The sequence below is a fragment of the Salvia hispanica genome, chromosome 2 (assembly GCF_029641045.1).
Source record: "Salvia hispanica isolate PSC_SH4W2 chromosome 2, Shi_PSC_v1, whole genome shotgun sequence".
Lineage (NCBI taxonomy): Eukaryota > Viridiplantae > Streptophyta > Magnoliopsida > Lamiales > Lamiaceae > Salvia > Salvia hispanica.
In genome coordinates this window covers 60,720,273-60,741,540 of record NC_142693.1, presented here as the reverse complement: position 1 = coordinate 60,741,540, position 21,268 = coordinate 60,720,273, and the positions used below count along the sequence as shown (strand labels likewise).

Here is a 21,268-nt window from a genome sequence, read left to right as displayed (position 1 = left end):
ATAAATTTTTAATCTATTCAATTTTTTTCAATGCTATAACAAAATTTTTTTAATTTTTTTATTTTGGTGAAGATTATAGGACAAGACCCCCAATTTTGTCGCTTTATGATTATTCATGATATATACCATGTCCGATGATTGAGAAGAAAATGGTCGATGAACGTGATCAACAACTCCCTCTAATTATTGAAGGGCTTTCTATATTTTATACATATACATGTCATTCAATCAAATCAAGCAAATCGAGGTGTAAAATAATCATATAAGTGTTTGAATTGGGTCATCTCTTGCACTGAGCATTTTACAAAAGACAGACCAAAGTTTTGGGTGTTACAGATGATGTTGAAATGTGACAAATAATTAAATCATGATTCTTCAAAAATTATTCGTCGTTTTTGACAATGCCGTCCTCGTCAATTTTACTCAATCGCTTATATTATACTACTACTCCATGTAATAAATTAAATATTTTATATGTTATAGATTAAAATAGTTGTGATGTTTACGTTAATCTAGTGATAAATTAAAAATTGTTATATGTACTTATAACTTAAAATATTTGTGATGTTTAATAAAGTCTCAGTTTTCAGGTTAGTTTCAGTTATTAATTTGTTGTATTTGAATCAAATTGATTACAAAATTTGACTGCTTTTAAATGATTAATGTTTGAATTTAGTTTTCTTAATGATTTTATTTTATAAGTTTCCATGAAGTTTTATTCTACTAATACTATAGTACGATGTTTTTCTGATTTAAATAGTGCAACATCTTACTATACTACTACATTTATGTAGTGCACCCTACCAAGCTTATTTTAAAATTTACATATAGAAGTTGCTAGCTTATTTTATTTTTGGACAATTTCTTATAAAGTGACAAGACGTAACATAGGTGAAAATAAATTTGTTTAAGCACGCAGAAATGATCCAAAAAAGAAAATCAAAAGGGATGCATTCAAGAACAAGAGGAAAGAAGACGACATGTTATAGCACATGTTTATGGGGAATTGGAAGAAAACAAGTGCTTCTGTTCATTGCAGACCGTGTCTAAAGGGCGACTCTTTTGTTTTTAAATCACTCAAATTCGACTTTTCATTCATTACTATACTTCAATAGAATAATAGAGAATATTTTTATAACTAACACTTTCATTAGCAAAGATATGTCTAACTAACACTAGTCCTTTTATTTTGCATTTTACTACTTTGTAAATATATTGAAATGGAGAGGTTCTAATGAAAATCTTTTTTATTATGAGAATACAGAATACTTCAAGTCCTTCTATCTTTAAAATTGACATTAATTAATAGATGTTCTTTGCTCATAAAAAGTGGTTTTAATTTTAGTCAACATATTCATTTAATGAGAGACCTCCATTCCTTCTAGAAATAAAAATTTAATTTTACTAGCTAATTTTTGCTTTTAACGTTTTTTTGGTTTGGAAATAATTAATAGGTCCACTTTGAAACAAAAAACCATATTGATATTGTTTTAAATCTATGGGTGCAAGTAAATATTATTGCCATCTAATAAATGTAGTATCTAATTTAAAGTTTCATAGAGATTTAACAAAAAAAAAAAAGCATCATAGTTTGTTAGGGATGACACTGAATTTTATACAACAAATTGTTGGAGTTTTCTACCTCATGAGTCACCCACCATATTTTTTTGTTGATATGCCATTAACTATTTACATAAATGCTACACATAGACATGTGCATAAATGCATATATAGCATGTTTGTATTCATTATAATATTAGTATTTTTTAAAAATTAAGATGCCACCTACATCGGTGTCGTGATAAATGGTATGGAAATTATAATCGTTTTTATTACTTAATTCAATGATTCTATTGCAATTGGTGTAGTATATTTTGTGTTTGTAAGATTAAGAAATCGTAAAAAAAAAAGTCCTGGTATGTTGTTATGCGTTTTAAAAAATTAACTATCGTATAATAAGTAACCATTCTGTCGTTAATCACGAGCACGAGATTAATGATTAAGAGAATGTGTTTCTGTACTAATATTAATTCTTTATATATTTTTCTTTTATCTATATATTAGTACCACACACCTTTTGTAATTAACCAATTTAAAATAATTAGTAAAATAGTATATAATAAACTTTTGGACATGTTTTGTGCATATAAAAAACTACTAATTTGAAAGTAGTATGCAGAATGCACTGAATTCTACGTATATAGACGATTCCTCCCTCCGTCCCACTTTAGGAGTCCCGATTTACTATTTTTGGGTGTCTCACTTTATGAGTCCCGGTTGGAATATTCCATAATTGGTAATAGGCCCCACATTCTACTCACCTTTTTCCACTCACATTTTATTATAAAACTAATATATAAAAGTAGGACTCACATTTCATTATCTTTTTTCACCAACTTTCCTTTATAGGAGTATTTCTTAAAACTCGTACCGAACTCAACCGGGACACCTAAAGTAAGACGGAGGGAGTATAATTTAATTGGTAAGATGGTCAAGGTAGAAATTTGTTTTAGTAGAGACTGTCATTCTAAATTTTAAGATAATACTAATAATTTTAATTTTTTTTTCTGTGATGATTGGGGCTTTTGCATAATAATTCACATGAAGTACTGATAATCTGACATTATTATATAATTTAAAAAGAGCTTAATGGGGGCTTAAGCCCCAACTACAATGTGTGTGCCCCAATGGCTTTGCATCCTTATAACCAATCGAATTTTTTTGTTGTCGATTCCCCTTATTAATAAATTGCTATGGTTTGGGAAATCTTTTTGTTATTTCACGGTTAGGGCTAAGAGAGGGATCGAATGTCATGGTCGGTGGAAATTGATTGTCTTTATAATAGCAGCGCATGTTTTAGGAACGGGAATTAATCTTTGCCGGCCTTTTTTTTGGTATTTAATGCTAAGGTTAAGCGGGGATCAAATATTGATTTCATGTGGGGTTGAGAATGGTCGGTGAACATCGATTGCCTCGATAATAGAGAGGTCACCTTATGCCAACAATGTTGGAGGAACGGAAACTGCTAGGGTTTGGTGACCCGTTTTCGGTATTTCATAATAGCGGCGACTCTTTATACCAATGATGTTTTAGGAACGGAAATTAATGTTTGCCGACCTTTTTTGGGTATTTAATGCTAAGGTTAAGTGAGGGTCGAATACTAATTTCATGTGGGGTTGAGGATGGTCGATGAACGCCACCTTATGCCAACAATGTTGGAGGAACGAAAATTGCTAGGGTTTGGTGACCTTTTTTCGATTTTTCATAATAGCGTCAGCATCTAATGTCAATGATATTTGAGGAACGGAAAATTAATGTTTGTTGACCTGTTTTGGGTATTTAATGCTAAGGTTAAGTGGGGGATCGAATATTGATTTTGTGTGGGTTGAGGATGGTCGGTGAACATCGATTGTCTCCATAATAGTGGCGCCACCTTATGCCAACAATGTTGGACGAACGGAAACTGATAGGGTTTGGTGACCTTTTTTTTTGGCAGTATTTCTTAATAGCGGTGACACCTTATTGCCAACGATGTTTGAGGAACGAAAATTAATGATTGCCGCCTTTTTTTGGGTATTTAATGCTAAGGTTAACTGGGGGATCAGATATTGATTTCATGTACGGTTGAGGATGGTTGGTGAACATCGATTGTCTCCATAATAGTGGCGCCACCTTTATGCCAGCAATGTTGAAGGAACGGAAAATGCTGGATATGGAGACCTTTTTCGGTATTTCATAATAGAGGCAGCACTTATGCTACTGATGTTTGAGGAATGGAAATTAATGTTTGCTGCCTTTTTTGGTATTTAACGCTAAAGTTAAGTGAGGGATCAAATATTGATTTCATGTGGAGTTGAGGATGGTCGGTGAACATCGATTGTCTCCATAATAGCAGTGCCACCTTATGCCAACAATGTTTAGACGGATCAAAATGTAACTAATTTATAATTTTTAAGAAATAACAATAGTAATTTTTTTTTATTTTTTCGTAGGAGATAAAAAAGCATCTTAATTTGGTAGGGTTATACACCCACCCTTATTTCTTGATTTGCCAGTAAAAAACAATAAATTAAAAATTAATTATTTTTTTTTCTTTCTTCACTTGCTTATATTTTATTACTTCTAGTACTTAAAATTTTTAAATATCATACCAAAAAGAAACTTCTTCACTGAGATTGAGAGAATTTTATATCTTTCAACCAAGCACATAAATTTGGAAACCATTTCCATAAGAAAAATATCAATTTCGAACTCTTTAATATAAAAAAGACCAATGCAGAACAAAACATTAAAGAAACCCTATAAAATAATGAACAATTTTAAATTAATGCATGTGTGGTAACAAAAACAAAAAACTAGTAACTCATCATTTTATGGGGGCAGTCAACCAATCCTCAAGTTCGTTTAATTTAATTATTTTTCTTGTATGGAAGAAAATATATTTTTTCTTTAATAGTACTATTTCTTTTGTCTTTTGGAGTTCATATTGGTTGCAATGGTTTTCCAAATGATTGGCTTGTGTCCCAAATGTATCTTATGTCGACATCACCATTACTTTTATACCACAAACTCAACCACACCAAAATAATAAATACTATTATGATGATAATAATAATATCTTGTGGGAAGTCGGGATTTATAATAATATTAGTAATAATTAATAATCTTTTATGCGAAGTTGATCCATATGAATATATGATGATCCCTAATTCCCTTACATATTAACAAAATAAAATACAAATGCCTGGAAAAATATTAATCAGTCTTATCCCTTCTTTTACCATAAGTAGCATTTTATTTTTTTCCTTAAGTTAACAATTGACATCGAAGATCCAGCTAATAATATTTCACACAATGTAAAATGACAATAAAATTCATCAAATTAGCCCACTTAACAAAATAATTGTGCTGGTGTAGTTAATTATCGTTATACGTTCTTAATTCTTTTCATTCGTTTGTATTTCTTTTTTCTCAACATAGAATTCCTTTTATGAAAAAATCAGTTCAACCATTTTACCCATCAAAAAATATTTATTTATAGTACACAACACTAAAATAAAAACAAGTTTTATTTTAGATACTTAGATGGTCATGTCATATGAATAACTAAGTTAAATTTGAATTGAAACACTGAAGAACACAGTTAAATAACAATGAAATTACAGACATATTAGTGAATATGAATTTAAATCAAAATCTTTGCAAATTTGATGCTAATTAAGCTTTCAAATAACTGAATAAGACATACGACTTCTGACTTCATATGGCACCCTACATTTTTAGAAGGAAAATGCTAAATAATTATAAGTTGATTAAAGCAACATTGGAGTTTGTGCAACCATCTTAATTAATTAATTAATTGTTATGCTTATCTTAATCAACTCTTTAATTAACTTGATGGATTCCATTAGTTACCTTCCCCTTATTAAAAAATTTGCATAAGCAGCTAATCCTCGGTGGAATTGGACCACTTGAAACAACAGTATCACTTTCATGTGATGTACACAATTACACACTGATTTTTACTTGTAATTAAATCTTTTTCTAATTAATCTAAATTTCAAATAGTTCACGAGTTAAGTCAATCGACCGGAGCGCCAAAAAATTCATTTATTTAATTATGTAGTATTTAATCAGATCTGAATATATTTAATAAATCTCGAAGTAGACAAAATCCCTCAAAATATTACTGTGGATTTATGGTGTGGGCTCTAAACGCCAAACTTAGGCGAAATTATTATATAGAATAAATCCAAAGGGGTGGCCTTATTCCATGTGTGGAATGACGAAAAAGCCCCTGAGGTTTCAAACAAGTTGAGATTAATTAATGGCTAATTGCATCTGTAATGGGATGGTTTAATTAATTAATTAATTAAGAGCCGACATAAGTTGAGGTCAGCACGTGATAAGATAGTGATCTGTTTGGAATCTATTTTAATTAATTAGTCATCTTTCCACCTGCTAACTTCATCAACCACTGCATAAATGTCAACGCTTTACGAAACCATAATTAATTAATTAAAACTCGTTTTATTAAGATACCCCAAAATAATTTGGAAGGACAATATGGCTATAGGGTGTAACGATTATGATCCTCATTCCTCCATATAATTTGGAGACAATTGCACATTTATCTAAGTTTATTTAGATAATAAATATCGACTACTGGGATTTCGGTGGTGAATTTGGTACATTTTAAATCGAGCCTTATTTATATGATACACTTTATTATTATTGATTACATTGAATTAATATTTTTTGAAATACAAAGAATGAAATGCTATAACCGATGCTTCCCACAATAAGGCAATCATAACAAAATATGTTGTATTTGACATGATGTTAGTTATATCGGTCTATAATGTTATATGTGTATTAGAATTTAGGCAAAACACATTCTTAGGTCCTTATACTTTAATCAAAATGTTCATTAGGTCCTCGTACAATTTTTTGGTTTTAATAGGTCCTTATACCTTTCTCATAAATTTCATTCACATCCTCGTACAATTTTTTCGTTTTAGTAAGTCCTTATATTTTGATTATAACTTTTATTAGGTCCTTATACAATTTTTTATTTTAAAATATCTTTTACTTTTATCTTTATAGACTATGCTAAGTTAAATAATGGAATATTAAAAAGTTCATTAAGTTTAATTAAATTTAGATTATTATCCAAGATAAATGTAAAAAAGTCCCTAAAATAAAAGATTGTACAAGGACCTAATGAAAGTAATGATAAAAGTATAAGGACCTACTAAAACGAAAAATTGTACGAGGACTTGATAAAAATATTGTGAAAAGTATAAGGACTTATTGAAACGAAAAAATTGTACAAGGACCTAATGAACATTTTGACTAAAGTATAAGGACCTAAGAATGTGTTTTGCCTAGAATTTAGGGTAAATATAATCACTTTAAATAATAAATTATAGTATACTATTTATTTTCTTTATTAGCTAATTTGACCGCATGAAGGAATGATTTATTGTGTTATATAGACATAGTTTTAAAAGGTTCTATTAGTATATCAACATAAATTTAGTTGATATACTTATGTTTTTGTGTTGAATTAAATTTTATACATTCCATTTATGTTTGACATTTGTAATATATATATAAGGAGTGTTCGATTTGCAAGATTATATCTCATTATTAAATTTGTATTATGTTTGATTCATGAGATTGAATTTCATGGCTTAATCTTAGATCGATAATCATATGAAAATTAACCATCTCTTCTATTAAATAATCTCACAACTTAATCCTAGATTATATTTTGCTACTATTTTATCCAGAAAACTAAACACTGCCATAGTTGACAATAGTTGACAAGTTAGCAGAGTGAATAATTATATTTAAGGTTATTAACAATGGATCATATCCTAGTTTTAAATCTAGAAATATTTGTTGGGCGTTTAGGCGATGGTTAATCCATACTAATTAATAATATTATTAACTAAAAGTAGTCTTAAAAGGATGTTTTTTGAATAACTAAAAGTTGTGCACTTGACAGTTCCAAGAACATGCCAAATCATAAAGTAAACCAAACTCTATGGTTTGGATATATACTTATTTAATTAGTACAGGAATTAACAAGTGAATTAAATTAAGTGAGTATATATTTTATATAGGCAACTTCTTATAAGCTTAAGAAAATCACTACTACTCCGTACACAAATATGAACACACAAATTTAAATGAGATGAAATTCCGTACATTCATAGATCTCAACACTAAACAAAATCATGATTTTCATATTCAATCTTAATGTTACAATCTTACACACACAGATATAGTAAAAAATGCACACAATTAATAAACGTACCCATAATGGGATGGTTTCGTACTTTTGACATTAATTTGACTATTTTATGATGCTCTTATCATTATTCATTAATAATTTACACTAATATAGAGAATTAAGAATCTCCTATTATATCCTTGAGCCAAAATATACATAAAGTTAATGAGTTGAACGAATCCATTACTACTATATTCTAGTGCAAGTAGAACTATTATTATTAATGTATAGTACTTAGTATATATGAAATTTGGATAGTGATAAAATGTAAACATATATATTGTACAAATTCAAAACTCATCAACACAGCTTCAACAAAGTTTCAATATAATATCAACATAGTGTAACATTTCAAGATTTTAATGTCAACACAATATCAACACAACATCAATCATTGACTACCGTTGAAATTCTGTTGACATTTTCCTGTTGATGCTTTTTGTGATCTGTTGACATTTTTCAATGGTTCAGATCATAGTTTTGAGTTTGTACAATATTTAGAGTTTTCATTTGATCACATTTCTATAAACTTTAATATGCATGTCTCAAACATGGCAAAAACATTTAAGACCATAGCATAAAACTCACATGTGATTTTGTCTGCAATTTATAAATGAATTTATATGCATTGTATTTTCAGTTTCTATATATCGAATGTGGAGTCATTTTACGAAACCCGCCAAAATTCAGATTAACCTAATTTAATAAATTGGATCTTGATTAGACTGCCTAAGATAATAATAGTATTAATTAATTTAATTATTTTTTTATATTATTCTCTCTTTTATTTTGTTATTACATATTTTTTTTAAAAATAAGTGTTTAATAGAATATCTTGCATATGGTGAGACGGAAGAAGTAGTTTATGAACATAAAGTTATGAAATAAAGGGACACATGGTTTGGGCCTGTCCCCTATTTGGGTTAGAACCGAGGCAGCTGCCCATAACTAATTAGTTAAGTGTCCATTAATAATTTATTGTGGACTACTGTTTTTAATTCAACTTGGTTATTGATGTTTGGATGAATATTTAATTATGAAAATACAGACATATAATATACTTGAATTTACTCTTCTCAAATTATGCGTTTTCAATTTTAATCGACCGTAACACGTGTAGTTGACCCGGTCCAATTTTGAATAAATGAGAGAAATCATCATTTTGGACTACACATCAAATTCTAATTTACTTACAATAAGCCCCAGTTTTCACTTAAATTCAGTGTATATACAGTAAGTGATGTCTCACTTTCATTTTTCAGATTGTTCTTTTTTTATTTCAATTTTATAATAGTAATTTTTTTTCATAAATATTATTTTCATAAAAAATATTTGTAGTAATGGACATAGTAATGAGAATTGTGACATAACGAGACACATAATTGAGACATTGTATCTCATCAGTCAAATTTCATTATAGCCCCTAATTTCCAAAAAACAAAACTTAATATTAATAGATATTATTGCTGTACCTTTATAGCCCAATTTTGAAATTAAATAAAATATGAATTAATAGTGTTACTTTCAACATATTCCAAAAATATTTCCTATAACATTTTTCATAAAACATTCCGCCATACAAAATGATGAGTTGCATCCACATCATGCTCAGTTCTCCTCAACTTCGACTCCATTGGACAATTCAGAAAATCGTCAAAGTTATGATTTAGTTTTCTATTTTTATAAATTATAGGATAGACCAGAATTTTACCGAACTTTGTAATTTTTTCCCCATTTGCCCATCAGAAAATACCCCCAAGTTATAGCCTATTTTAGAAATTCTCATCAACTTTTAGCCCACAAAATAATAACAAGCCCATATCTATGTAAAATATGGAATGCATTTTATTGCCAATAAAAGACTAATGGATCATTCCAAATAAAAACACAAAATATGCAACTGAAAGGAAAAATTATTTCATAGCCGAAACAATATAAGCATACATCTCCGGGGCTCCTGTAACTGGACAATAACTGCTGCTGCACTTGTTCATAAAAATTCATGCATCTCTAAATACATTATAGTGCTATTTTTATATTTCCTAAACTATTACTGTCTAACATTATGGAAAATTCTTGAGAAAATAATCATACATCTCAAGGGACATGTAGATCAGCATGATCGGAGCAAAACTGGACCCACTGTTGAGCTCAGCATTTCACTAAGCGCCAGTTGAACCTCGTTGGATCCATGCTCACAGCTTATTAGGCTCGCGAGCAGGGGGAAGAAGGATGCCAAGTTCTTCTCGAACGAATAATACTCTATGCTACTCATGGCCTGCAGAGTTGCAACGATAAGAGGTGCTCGTGCAGCCAGTTCTTTGCGCCTGCTGGAACTCAAGGGTATCATCCGCAAGGGCTTCCTGTCGAGCAATGAGTCAGGCGTCTTGACTGAGCATGCGACTTCGATGTAGAATTGCAAGACCTCCTTGCAGAGGTTCATGAGGTGAGACTCCACTTCTGACTCTTCAAAACTAGGAGGCTTGTCAAGAACAAGATTCTGTAGAAATGTGAGGCAGATTTGATAGGATTCATTCTCGAGGCGGAGTAGGGGAGGGTCCTGCAGTTGTGTCACGGACCCAAGTTCTTGCAGCTTTGGCCGTAGAGAGGCGTCGCTGTTTGTCTTGTGGGCATGAAGGGCGACAGAATGAATGGCGTCAAAGAGGATAACAGTGTTTTTAACTGATAGTTGAGCTCTATACATTGTATAAATCTCCGAAATAGCCTGCAACAATCATAGAAAGTAATCCCTCAGTATCAATTCTACGCTATAACAAGACTTTTTTACCAGAAATAGATATCGATGTACTGTTTTCTAAATCGGTATTCATTACGCCATGCTATTTTTTTGTTCATCTTCTGACATTAAGATGGTCCTCCAGCTAAAGTATGCAATACCAATTGCTGTGTCGACAATGTAATTACCGGCCCCTCTACTTGAGGAACACCACAGAGAGCGAGTTCCGGAAAGATATAATTACAAGCCAGAAAAGTTAAAAACTGCAGCAAAGATGCACCATATAAGTTTAAAAGTGATGTAAATTGCACCTGTATTAATAATAGCTGAATGGCAGCTCGGCACTTCACATCAGATATAGCTGCATATAAATGCTGCCTGCTCGAGTTACCCGCATCATCAATTGTCCCAGTAGATTCATCATGGCTATCATCCTTTGTATCTTCTTCACGGTCCCTGATTTTATCATCTTCGTTGAGCACAATAGAAAAGTCAGGGAGTGTTTCCCTGGAAACTTCTTCGAGAGACAAAACCACCTCAAACCACTTCTCTTCAGAAAACAGTTCTCCAGCATTATTCATTAAACGAACAAAAGCACCAATACCAATTCCAGCAAGGCTTTGATGAGGACGTTTGATAAAACTAACTAATAACGACAATACTTTCTTCAATAGGGGGTTGACAGTATCATAAAAGTTAACAAAAAGATCAACAACCAGTTGAAGAGCCAACGTGCATGTCTCATACAGCCATGAATTTTGATCAAGTTCCTCCGCATTGCCATCAGTCAAGTTACTTGGGGATCTAGCAAGGGATGGATCAATAGCACGCCGAGCATCGTCGAAGATCCTAAATAAGACAGATTCAAACACCTTTTCCCATAATGCCAATGAAAAATGTTGGCCATAGTTGCGTAGAGTATCAAAGAGTATTTGTAGGGAACTTTTCCTGATTTCAGGCCTTGGATCAAAGCTGAGCTCAGATAGGCCTGGTTTGTAGTTAGGGGTCAAATTAAAATCACAACTGAAGGAGAATATCATGGTAAAAAAAGTTTTAAATCTTGATCAATTTATAAATATACAAAAATAATAAAAAACAAAAATCCCATACCTGCCAGCAAAGGAAACCATAAATAAAGATGATCCACCTTATTAGCAGCTTCCTCATTGTCGATCTTCGGTGAAGTTGGAGCAACCTTTCCTGAAACTCCCTTGCCTAGGTCTCCTTCAGCAAGTTTTGCAGCACAGAAACGGAGGAAGCCAATGGCGTTTAGACTAATGTCTTCATTGAATCTACTATTGGTAAATGCAATAAGGCAATTTACGCAATCTGTGAAAGTAGTGGTCTCAGTTTCAGTGATATAAGAAAAATAGTCACGCAAAATCTTCTCAGTTATTTCAAAGGCAAGGAGTACAATGTTTTTATGATCATCATAAGCTGCTGTTGTAAAGACCTGAAAGTATGCAAACGTATGGATTAATGATTCATAAACCGAACCAATGGTTAAGAAAGAAAAACAATTGCAGAAGACTAACCATGAACATGCTCTTCCATCCTGATTTCACATTGTTTACACGGGACAACACCATCTGAGAAACACATCTGATAATCAATTCTCTGATTTCAACAGCATTACTCTTGCGCATCACAATTACAAAAGGCTTCATAAACTCATTCTGAAAATTATAGTTTGCCAACTCCTCCCTCTCCAAGAATTTCATTGATAATTGGCGCAAAGAGTCCATTGCAAATATTGCAATTGAAAGGTTTTCTGAACAGCCAATGGTTACAAAAAATTCAGAGAGCACATGCCAAATCTTGGACCAGACAAGCCTGATGCGGTTCATGTTATAGTGCCTGTCAAGGATGGGGAGAACAACATAAACTTATGTAGCCAAAAAAAAAGAAAGAAAAAACTAGGTGACAGAAGACTAGTTCCAGGAAAAAATATTATGGAAGAACAAAGAAAAATCAGAGTTGAGTAACATACGCGATCTCCACTATCTTTGTGATGCTGAAAACACGTGGATCAGATGTGGACCGCAATTCATCCATAGATACCTTGCAAAGAGCCTTGACAAAATCAATTATAGCCTCACTGTTTAGCTTTTGGCTCCGTATGAATATGCGGTTCACATCACCAACTTGTTCTATGATGTTCAAGTTAGATACCAAGTTGTTAATCTGTTCAGATGTAATTCCAGCAGCCACATTACCAGCTATACCAGCACTATCATATGATCCCCTCCTCACAGGTGAGGCTGCATTCTGAATTTTCCCAGGTCCTTTCTTTCGCAGAACAGGAAGAGTATTTGATTTGGTTGATTTGGATTTGTCCAGTTCATTCTCAGGAATTGCAAAAAAAGTAGCATCAGGGGGGCCACCTTCACCCAACAGATGCAAGTGTTCAAACCTTGAAACACATGTTAAGATATGCTCCCATGCCTCCTGTAGGTGATTCCCATCCTCATCTGCTATTGTTACTATTGCCTGTTGACGGAAGTAAGAGATTTGATCATATTTGCTATAAAGTTCCAATAAAATTATACCAAATCATAATCATATCTAAATTTCAAGCAAGCCCAGATTTATACATGATTTCATAAGACATAGTTCAATTTGCAGAAATTCAGCTACCAATATATTTCAGGCATGCTATTATTGAACTCAAGTAATAGCCAACTACATCTACCATACTCTCTGCATTAGGTTTAGAGGAATATGCTCCACATGCTGGTGTTGTAAAATATCCAAGGTCCTCGAGATTGCAGATTGAAGCCTGGTGCCAAAGGGACCTAGGCTCGGTAATGAAAATGTGACTTCTATACGTTTCTGAGGTAAAATTTTATTTTCACTGTATTTTGAGTCTATCTATACTTTTTCCTAGTTTTGAATTCTAAGATACAAAAATAGGATACAATCAAAGTTAGTGATATAAGTCAAACTAAATCATCAGAAAAGGAGTACTATAGGTGCTGTTCAAGAAGTATATCACTGATATTTAGTTATTTACCTTTTTGAGAGACTGGCAGATTTGGTTAGTATACGTATGCTTTCTAACTTTTGACTGATACTACAATCTAGTGATTGTATGTTAAAAATCTAAATTATAATATAAATAATACTCCCTCCGTCCCAATTAAGTTGAGTCATATTCTTTGTTGGGATGTCCCAACAAAGTTGAGTCATTTCCTTTTTTGACAAAAAAACAAAACATTTAATCACTCTTACTTTACTCCATCACATACTTTACTCTCTCTTATCTCTCCTACTTTATTTTATTATCATTTAACTCATTCAACACAGTTTCTTAATCTTCGTGTCCAAAGAAGTGACCCAACTTAGTTGGGACGGAGGGAGTAGCTAGTAACAAATAAAAACAATCAACTTTAACCTTAAACCCAGATAGTGCCTGCTGACACCTAGGTGAGACAACACCTTAATAGGCCAATTAAGATAGAAGCATGACAGCCGCTAGGCCAAGCCTAGGCAGCAGCAGTTTAGAACCCTGCCAGATTTTTTTACTTGAATGAGAAGTCATAGAAGTAGCTAAAGGATAAGCATACGGTCACTACGAACGAAAAGGCTCTTATTGATGAACAGATACTGGTAAAGTAGAGAGACAAAATGATGGGAAGATGACAATGATTACAGATAAGTTCTTATAAGCACAGGCATTATACAGAACAGCCATGAGTAGAGTCCTGCAGAGGTGTCAACAAAAGAAGGTTTCACATGCAAACGAACTAGGAGGTTGCAGGGATCAGTGAGAGGAATAAACATCCATAGCAGAGATAGGATATCGAAACACAGTAGCTAAAGAGCAGAACTACAAATGGACCAGAGTTGCATTGATGAACATGAACTGCAATTTTTTGTAATTGTAGAGAAAATTATTTGAACTTGATGCTTGCTGGTGCAAGGGTTTGTTCCCACTGCTCTGGAGAGGCAGGGAAGTAATACCATAATAAGACACTGGTGGAGCTACCTTTTAACTTCTACATGCCATGTGATCCAACTAATGATAGAAGTAACAGAAATTTGAAAAAAAGAACTGCTACTTTTATTCGTATCACTAGATTCATTTAGACTACCTTAATGATTTTAATGATAAGCAGATAAGAAATAACTACCTTGATTGCATCAATATTTTTTTGTCTAATATCTGCTGGTGAATGGAGGGAGGTAAATTTGGCTAGCGATGTCACAAAAGCATCTCTTTGAGTTTTCATAGACATTGCTGCAGTAACATGGATTGCACTGCGAAAGCCTTCCAAGCATAGAGCTATTACAACTTCATCATCACTTTGGTCAAGAGGAACACTGAAGGCAGCCAGCATAGGAGCCCAACATGCCTCTATCATAAATCTGAGAATCACAACATCTGTTGCAGGATAATAAACTGACCTGCATTCACCAAAATGCAAGTATAGTGTCATATTGGTTTACACATCCTAGGAAACTAGCAAAAGTCATTAAATTTGACAGGAAAAAGTGTCTTAAATATTTTCGTTCTGGTATTATTTTAGTTTATCAATTCCTGACCATCATTTCCCACAGTACAGGAATAACTTTTGTCTGTCAGGTGAGTGTAAAATGGGACAAGATTTACAAAGACTATGTCTCGACTCTCGAGTAAAGATGATGGGCCCTGAGAAGGAAAAGAAGCAAGGATATAGTGATAGAAATCCTATAGTCAACAGTTGCACATCAAGTTCCAAGCCAATGATGAAATTTTATAATATATCTTACTCTGATTTGCTAGCCTTTTCTTTGAATTGCTCCTGCATGTTTTTAATAAGGTTATCACCAGTCCCCATGCTGTCACCACCTCGATTGCGGATTACAACATTCAGTATAGCATCTAACCCTAACAGTCTGTTTGAGTTCACAGATTGTGGCTGTTGGGTGGACAGTTTATCTTCTTTCATTTTGATCTCATTCCTTGATATGCGCTCAAATAATGATCTCAATTGCTCCTCAGGTAAATCTTTCCCATCATCAATTCCACGATTGTTCCTTATGAAATCCTCAGCAGACATCTACATAAACAGAAAAATGTAAGAAGCTATAAAAATAGATGAGATCACACAAAAAAATCCCATCATAGAAGTGTCACAGTACCTTGACCTTAACCATGGGGTTATGTGCATCAGTGTTTAGCATTATGACAGAGTAGGCAAGCACATAAGCTGTGTCGGCACTTATAAAGGCTTTTGGATTACATTTGCAGTACCGCTCAGCAAACTTTTCCATAATACGATCAATCTTCTGTGCTTCACCTGGAAGTCTAAAGCCTTGTAGGAAGAGTCTTATTGCCTCATCAAACTCCACATCTTGAAAATCAAAGGAATCAACATATGCATGCATCACTTTCAGTGATAAATCTTCTCTTTCACCCAAATAGTCACCAATCAGACTTTTATTCAAGCCAGATGCATTCTTAAGGAATTCTGCTATCTCTTCTGGAGAGTCCCCTACCTTCTTAGCATTTATCAGGAAATTAATACCTTTCTTGGGACTACGATTAAATAGAGAGATGCCCTCCTGCAATATAATTAAAAAGGAGACCACTGTTATAATTTGGAGTGACAACTAATTACTGCAGTAAAAACACTTATTTATGGAACTGGACCTGAAGTTCAAGTTTATATGCACGACGCTGCTCAATTGTTGAGACATCAGAAACCTCACTTGCTTCAGAGTGGCTATCTGATGCTTCAGATGATTCATCTGCATTGCCATTTGTCAGAGGAGCACTTCCAGAATCAGAACTGTTATCCACAGCTTCAAGTTTATTCGGAATGTGAGTGTCGGGAATCCGCAATTGTTTGTTCATCCAGTCACCCATGCACTTCAAAATACCAACCAAGCATCTCATAGCTTCTAGCTTAATGGAAACATCTTGTGGAGGCTGGAGTGTAGTTACAACACCAGGTGGAACACCTTGCGCAGTTTTAAGTAGTCCATTGACTGTCCTGGAATACCGGAACAAAATAAAGAGTGCAAATTATTAGTGTGTTGTTTCGACCAAAATTTATCTTCTCAGAAAGAAAATTGAATTAGGTTAGATAACTAAACTTTAAGGGATTTTTTCAAAAAATATATCACTAACCAGTCAAATAACCTCTTAACCTACTATACCATTTCCAACAATAAAAGGCAACAGAGATTTCAAAAAAAATCTGATTTTGGAATATGATCTAAAAGTACATTAAGTGTGTTATGGACAACTATAAGACACCGCATATACACAAAAATGCCCTTCCTTTGAATAATGTCAAAAAATTGTAAGCATAACTGCAAATAATATTAATGCAACTTCAACAATAACAAATAAAGAGAGCCATGTCAAAATTATACCTCTCAAAAATATTTGAAGCGTTAACGTCACAGTCATAGTTAAGGAATATGTCGATCATGATCTGTGAATCACCACAGAGCTTCTCAAGACACCGAAGCACTGTTACCTTTTGGTGAAAATTAGGTTGTGCAACATTTTCTAATACTCTCAGGATAATCATAGGGAAAAATACTCCAATTTCGGCCTTCAGTCCAGCTCGAAATCTTGAGACCAAACTTACAAATATCGAGCATGAAAGCTGGAAAATGATCATAAGGGTTGAGGCGGTGTTCTTCAAAAGCGACAAGCATAAATACTGCTTTATAGCATCTAAAAATCTGCGGAAAAGCAAGAGTAGAGTACGTAGATGATTATAGATGGAAAAAACAACAGAAAAAAAAAATCAGAAAAGAAAGCAAACAAGGGTAAAGAAAGATGGAATAACAATACATCATGTAAACAATGGGACTCTAACTCAAAACCTAGAGTCAATGCCACTGGTCAAAACTAGAGAAGGATACAAACTTATGTGAGGATAACTTAATTCGCATGAATAAAGAGACCTTATGATAAATTGATAAGCACATCATAGCTGCAGTATTCCTATCTAATCCAAGATCTCAAACCACCAGGGGCGTTCCCTGACAAGGTTTTGGATAATTTAATTCGCATGTATACGTGTGTGTATATGCACATGTATATATGTATGTATGTATTTGTGTATGATACAAACGAATAATTAGCATATCAAATCTTAGATGTTAACTTAAAGTCTAAGAATAGGATAATAGTGAATAATGTGTGATTCGGTATACCTATTTCAAAATCCATCCAACCCCCCCATCAAAAAAATGTTCAAAGTCCAATATGTGCCACAGCCTCAAACCAACATTTACTCAGGACTATTATGGAGCAACATATTGCAGCTCGACTATCCTAATTCCTAAGTTAATTGCACTCTCTAAACCGATAATGCAGGAAATTTTCTAGCAATGAGCCAAAGTACTAACTGCTACTTAACAATGTATATCATGAAAAAGTTGTACAACCATTGTTGATTCCACCTGCATTTATAAAAGCAGAAACTCCATGGTCATACTATGCATGCTATTATTACAGTTCACAAACAGCAAAGAAAATCTGAGAAAGTCCCCCAATCCAATAAAACAAAAAGAAAACCTGAGGAAGTAGTCATGCAAACAATAGAAGGAAGTTGAGCATTGAATACCTTTCGTTTGTCCTAAATATTGCCCCAGCATTCTCCAACAAAATCTTGAGCAACTCCAGAGCCAGAATCTTCCCCTTCATTGCCCGAGGATCCGCCAGCGCATCTTTTGGTGGAGTCTTCATAGAGAGCTTACACAAAGCTCGGAATACCAGAAAAGCATCCCGCCTCAACTTATTACCAATCTGGACCTCCAAATGCTCATCCCCTTCACCATCTGCCAATTCCCCTTTCCTCCCCTCCAACGCCGTCTTATACATACTGATCTCCCAGTACTTGGCATCAAGCATATCCTTATCCGTTGAATCCAACAAATCTGTCGGATTAGTGCCTTCCACGGTCGAGGTCTTAGTCTCAAAAGCCCCATCATGCACCCCGGCCCCCGATCCTATAATGCTCTTCGGTGTACTAGGACTAAAAACACCATCAATATCCTGCATTATCTTAGTAATAAATCCCTGTACAAACACAGTCATCGAACCATCAGCATCAGCTTTCTCCATTGGCTGCGTCAGCTCCGCCACCACAATCGGATTCACCGGCACAGTCGACGAATCAGCCTCCATTCTCCTAAACACAATAACTAGCATCTGAACCAAAGACGCCTTCGCAGTCGTCTGATTCACCACATTCTTACTGCCTAAATAAACGTCGTAACAGGTCCTCACCACCTGCAACAAGCAGTCGCCGTGGATCCGCAGCGCGACCGACGTAACAGCAGACAGAAGCGCCTTGATGACCAGCAATTCCACCGTCTCATCCCCTGTATCATGACATTTACACGCAGAGTCGATCAATTTCGAAAGCAATTTCGCATCGTCGCCGCCACTCGTGTCTGCCTCCCCGTGTAGGTAGCCGTGAGCGATCAATTTCTGCACCGCGTCGAGCGCGGGTTCCACGAGCTTGAGGTGATCGGACGCGAGCGCATTGATCAGCGGGCTGAGAATGAGCTCGGAATCGGATAATGAGAGGTCGAGGAGAACTCCGGGGTGTGGAGACCGTGGCGACTCGGATTTGGATTCGGCGGAGGGGGATGGGGGTTGATTGGGTGTGGTGAGGCGTTCGACAACGGATTTGCACTCGGCGGCGAGTTTGGAGTGCTTTCTCCATGAGGCGTTTTTGATGATTTTGTCGAGCGATGGGAGTAGGACTTTAGATAGGCGGGAATCGGCTCCCGCAGAAGCCATTCCCGGAGATTCAAGGTGAGGAGCGGGTGGATCCGGATTGGTGATGATGTCCGTCGTGGTGATGGCGGTAAGGTGGCGGCGGAATTCTGATTTCTTTTCAGTAGCGCGGTGGAGATGGCGGTGGTGGTGGTGGTGGTGCCATGTTAATCGGCGGTGATCTGAAATGGAACGGAAGTTTTACTCTTCTTTATACACGGTGGTTTGAATGACGGAAAAGCCCCAGAGGTTTACCACCTAAACTAATTGTGATTCAAGAATAAATGACTTCACTTATTTTGTGAGTTAAAGTGGTGTTATTTCTATTTTTAAAATTATGTCATTTAAAATGTGATATACTAATGAAAAGAATAATATTAGAATGTCATTTAATATGGGACCGATAATGTAATAATTTTACTATTCTCACCGTCAGTCATTAAATATTTCATTTTTCTTGTCCGTATCAATAAATGTTTTATTTTATTTTCATAATTTTTGGCAAATGAGCTTCTGGTCCCACTCATATTTTTATTATGAAAATTAAAAACAATAAATAAAAATATGACTTATTTTCCATTAATTTTTTCTCAAAATTCTTTTTAAAATCAAACAATTTATTAAAACTCAAGCCGATAAAAAGATGATATTGCAAAAAAAAACAATAGTTTATACTCTCTCCGTCTACCAATAAACGTTCAATTTTGTCATTTTCATTCGTCCATTAATAAATGACTCATTTATCTACCATTTTTTGTAATGGACCCGATATCCACTAACTTTATCTCAGTAAAATTTAATTATAAAACTAATATATAAAAGTATGATCCACTTTTCACTAACATTTTTCCACCAACGTTCTACTACGTTTCTAAAAACTTGTGTCCTATCAAATATGGACGTGTAATCGTGGACGAATGGAGTATGTATTATATTATTGATATTTTTCAACTAAATGGTGTTGTATTCTTTATGAATTAATGGTTTTGTTTAAATCACAATGGTGACATTCATATACTATTATTTTTGGGATAACTGCTTTTAAAGTCACCAACTTTCCATGAATTCCGGTTTTTCTCACGAACTTTAAAAAGTTCGTGTAATGTCACGAACTTTATTCTCGGTTGTCATTTTTCCATGTCAGTTTTTCCAGTCTGATTCAGACTGTTCGTTTCCTATTAAGACAATGTCCAAATTCTTTTATCTTACTATTGTTATCTTCGTCTTTGAAATACCTTCATGTGGGTACCTTGTACACCTCAATCGGAACTCGGATGAAGAAGTTATGACCATTTGATGAAGGTTGCGACCTTTGTGCGACCTTGTACTATTATAATGGCCATAACTTCTTCATCCGAGTTCCGATTGAGGCGTACAAGGTACCCACGCGAAGCTATTCAAAGACGAAGATAACGATAGTAAGATAAAAGAATTTGGACATTGTCTTAATAGGAAACGAACAGTTTGAATCAGACTGGAAAACTTGACATTGAAAAATGGTAACTGACAATAAAGTTCGTGACATTACACGAACTTTTTAAAGTTCGTGGAAAAAACCGGAATTCGTGGAAAGTTGGTGACTTTAAAAGCAGTTACCCCATTATTTTTCGACTAGCATATCACATGTAATTTCATCCAAAAAATTTCATCCTGAATAATAGTTGAATAAATCTAAATTATATACTCATTTTTATTTATTTAAAGTTTCACGTGCCAAAATTTGATCAAAGTTATAAATCTGTGGAAATTTATCTAGACAAATTTGCAAAAATAACTCAAATCTCAGTGAAATTAATGTAATTGGTGACTACTTTAATGTTCATTAACAACTCAATATATTTATATAACTACCAATATTGATAAAATTAGAAAGATGCGTGTTAGTGGGAGGTTGCCACGGTCTAAAATCCAACACCTAAGTCGTCTATGACCCCGATTTTAACAATTGCTCCATCAATTCCAAGATGATTGAGATCTGAGGGATCCCAATTGTATATTT

General features: G+C 34.1%; 1 protein-coding gene across 1 annotated transcript; it reads right to left on the bottom strand.

The window, feature by feature from the left end:
* Positions 1 to 9,702: 9,702 nt before the first annotated feature.
* On the bottom strand, positions 9,703 to 19,536 carry LOC125219665 (brefeldin A-inhibited guanine nucleotide-exchange protein 2-like). Its single transcript, XM_048121712.2, has 11 exons — positions 18,110 to 19,536; positions 16,902 to 17,219; positions 16,174 to 16,516; positions 15,663 to 16,085; positions 15,291 to 15,580; positions 14,672 to 14,945; positions 12,529 to 13,028; positions 12,074 to 12,395; positions 11,649 to 11,991; positions 10,850 to 11,526; positions 9,703 to 10,526 (listed from the first exon to the last, which is right to left on the bottom strand). Exons 1-11 carry the CDS (start codon positions 19,291 to 19,293, stop codon positions 9,915 to 9,917), a joined length of 5,286 nt encoding a protein of 1,761 aa, XP_047977669.1. The 5' UTR covers positions 19,294 to 19,536; the 3' UTR covers positions 9,703 to 9,914.
* Positions 19,537 to 21,268: the final 1,732 nt, after the last annotated feature.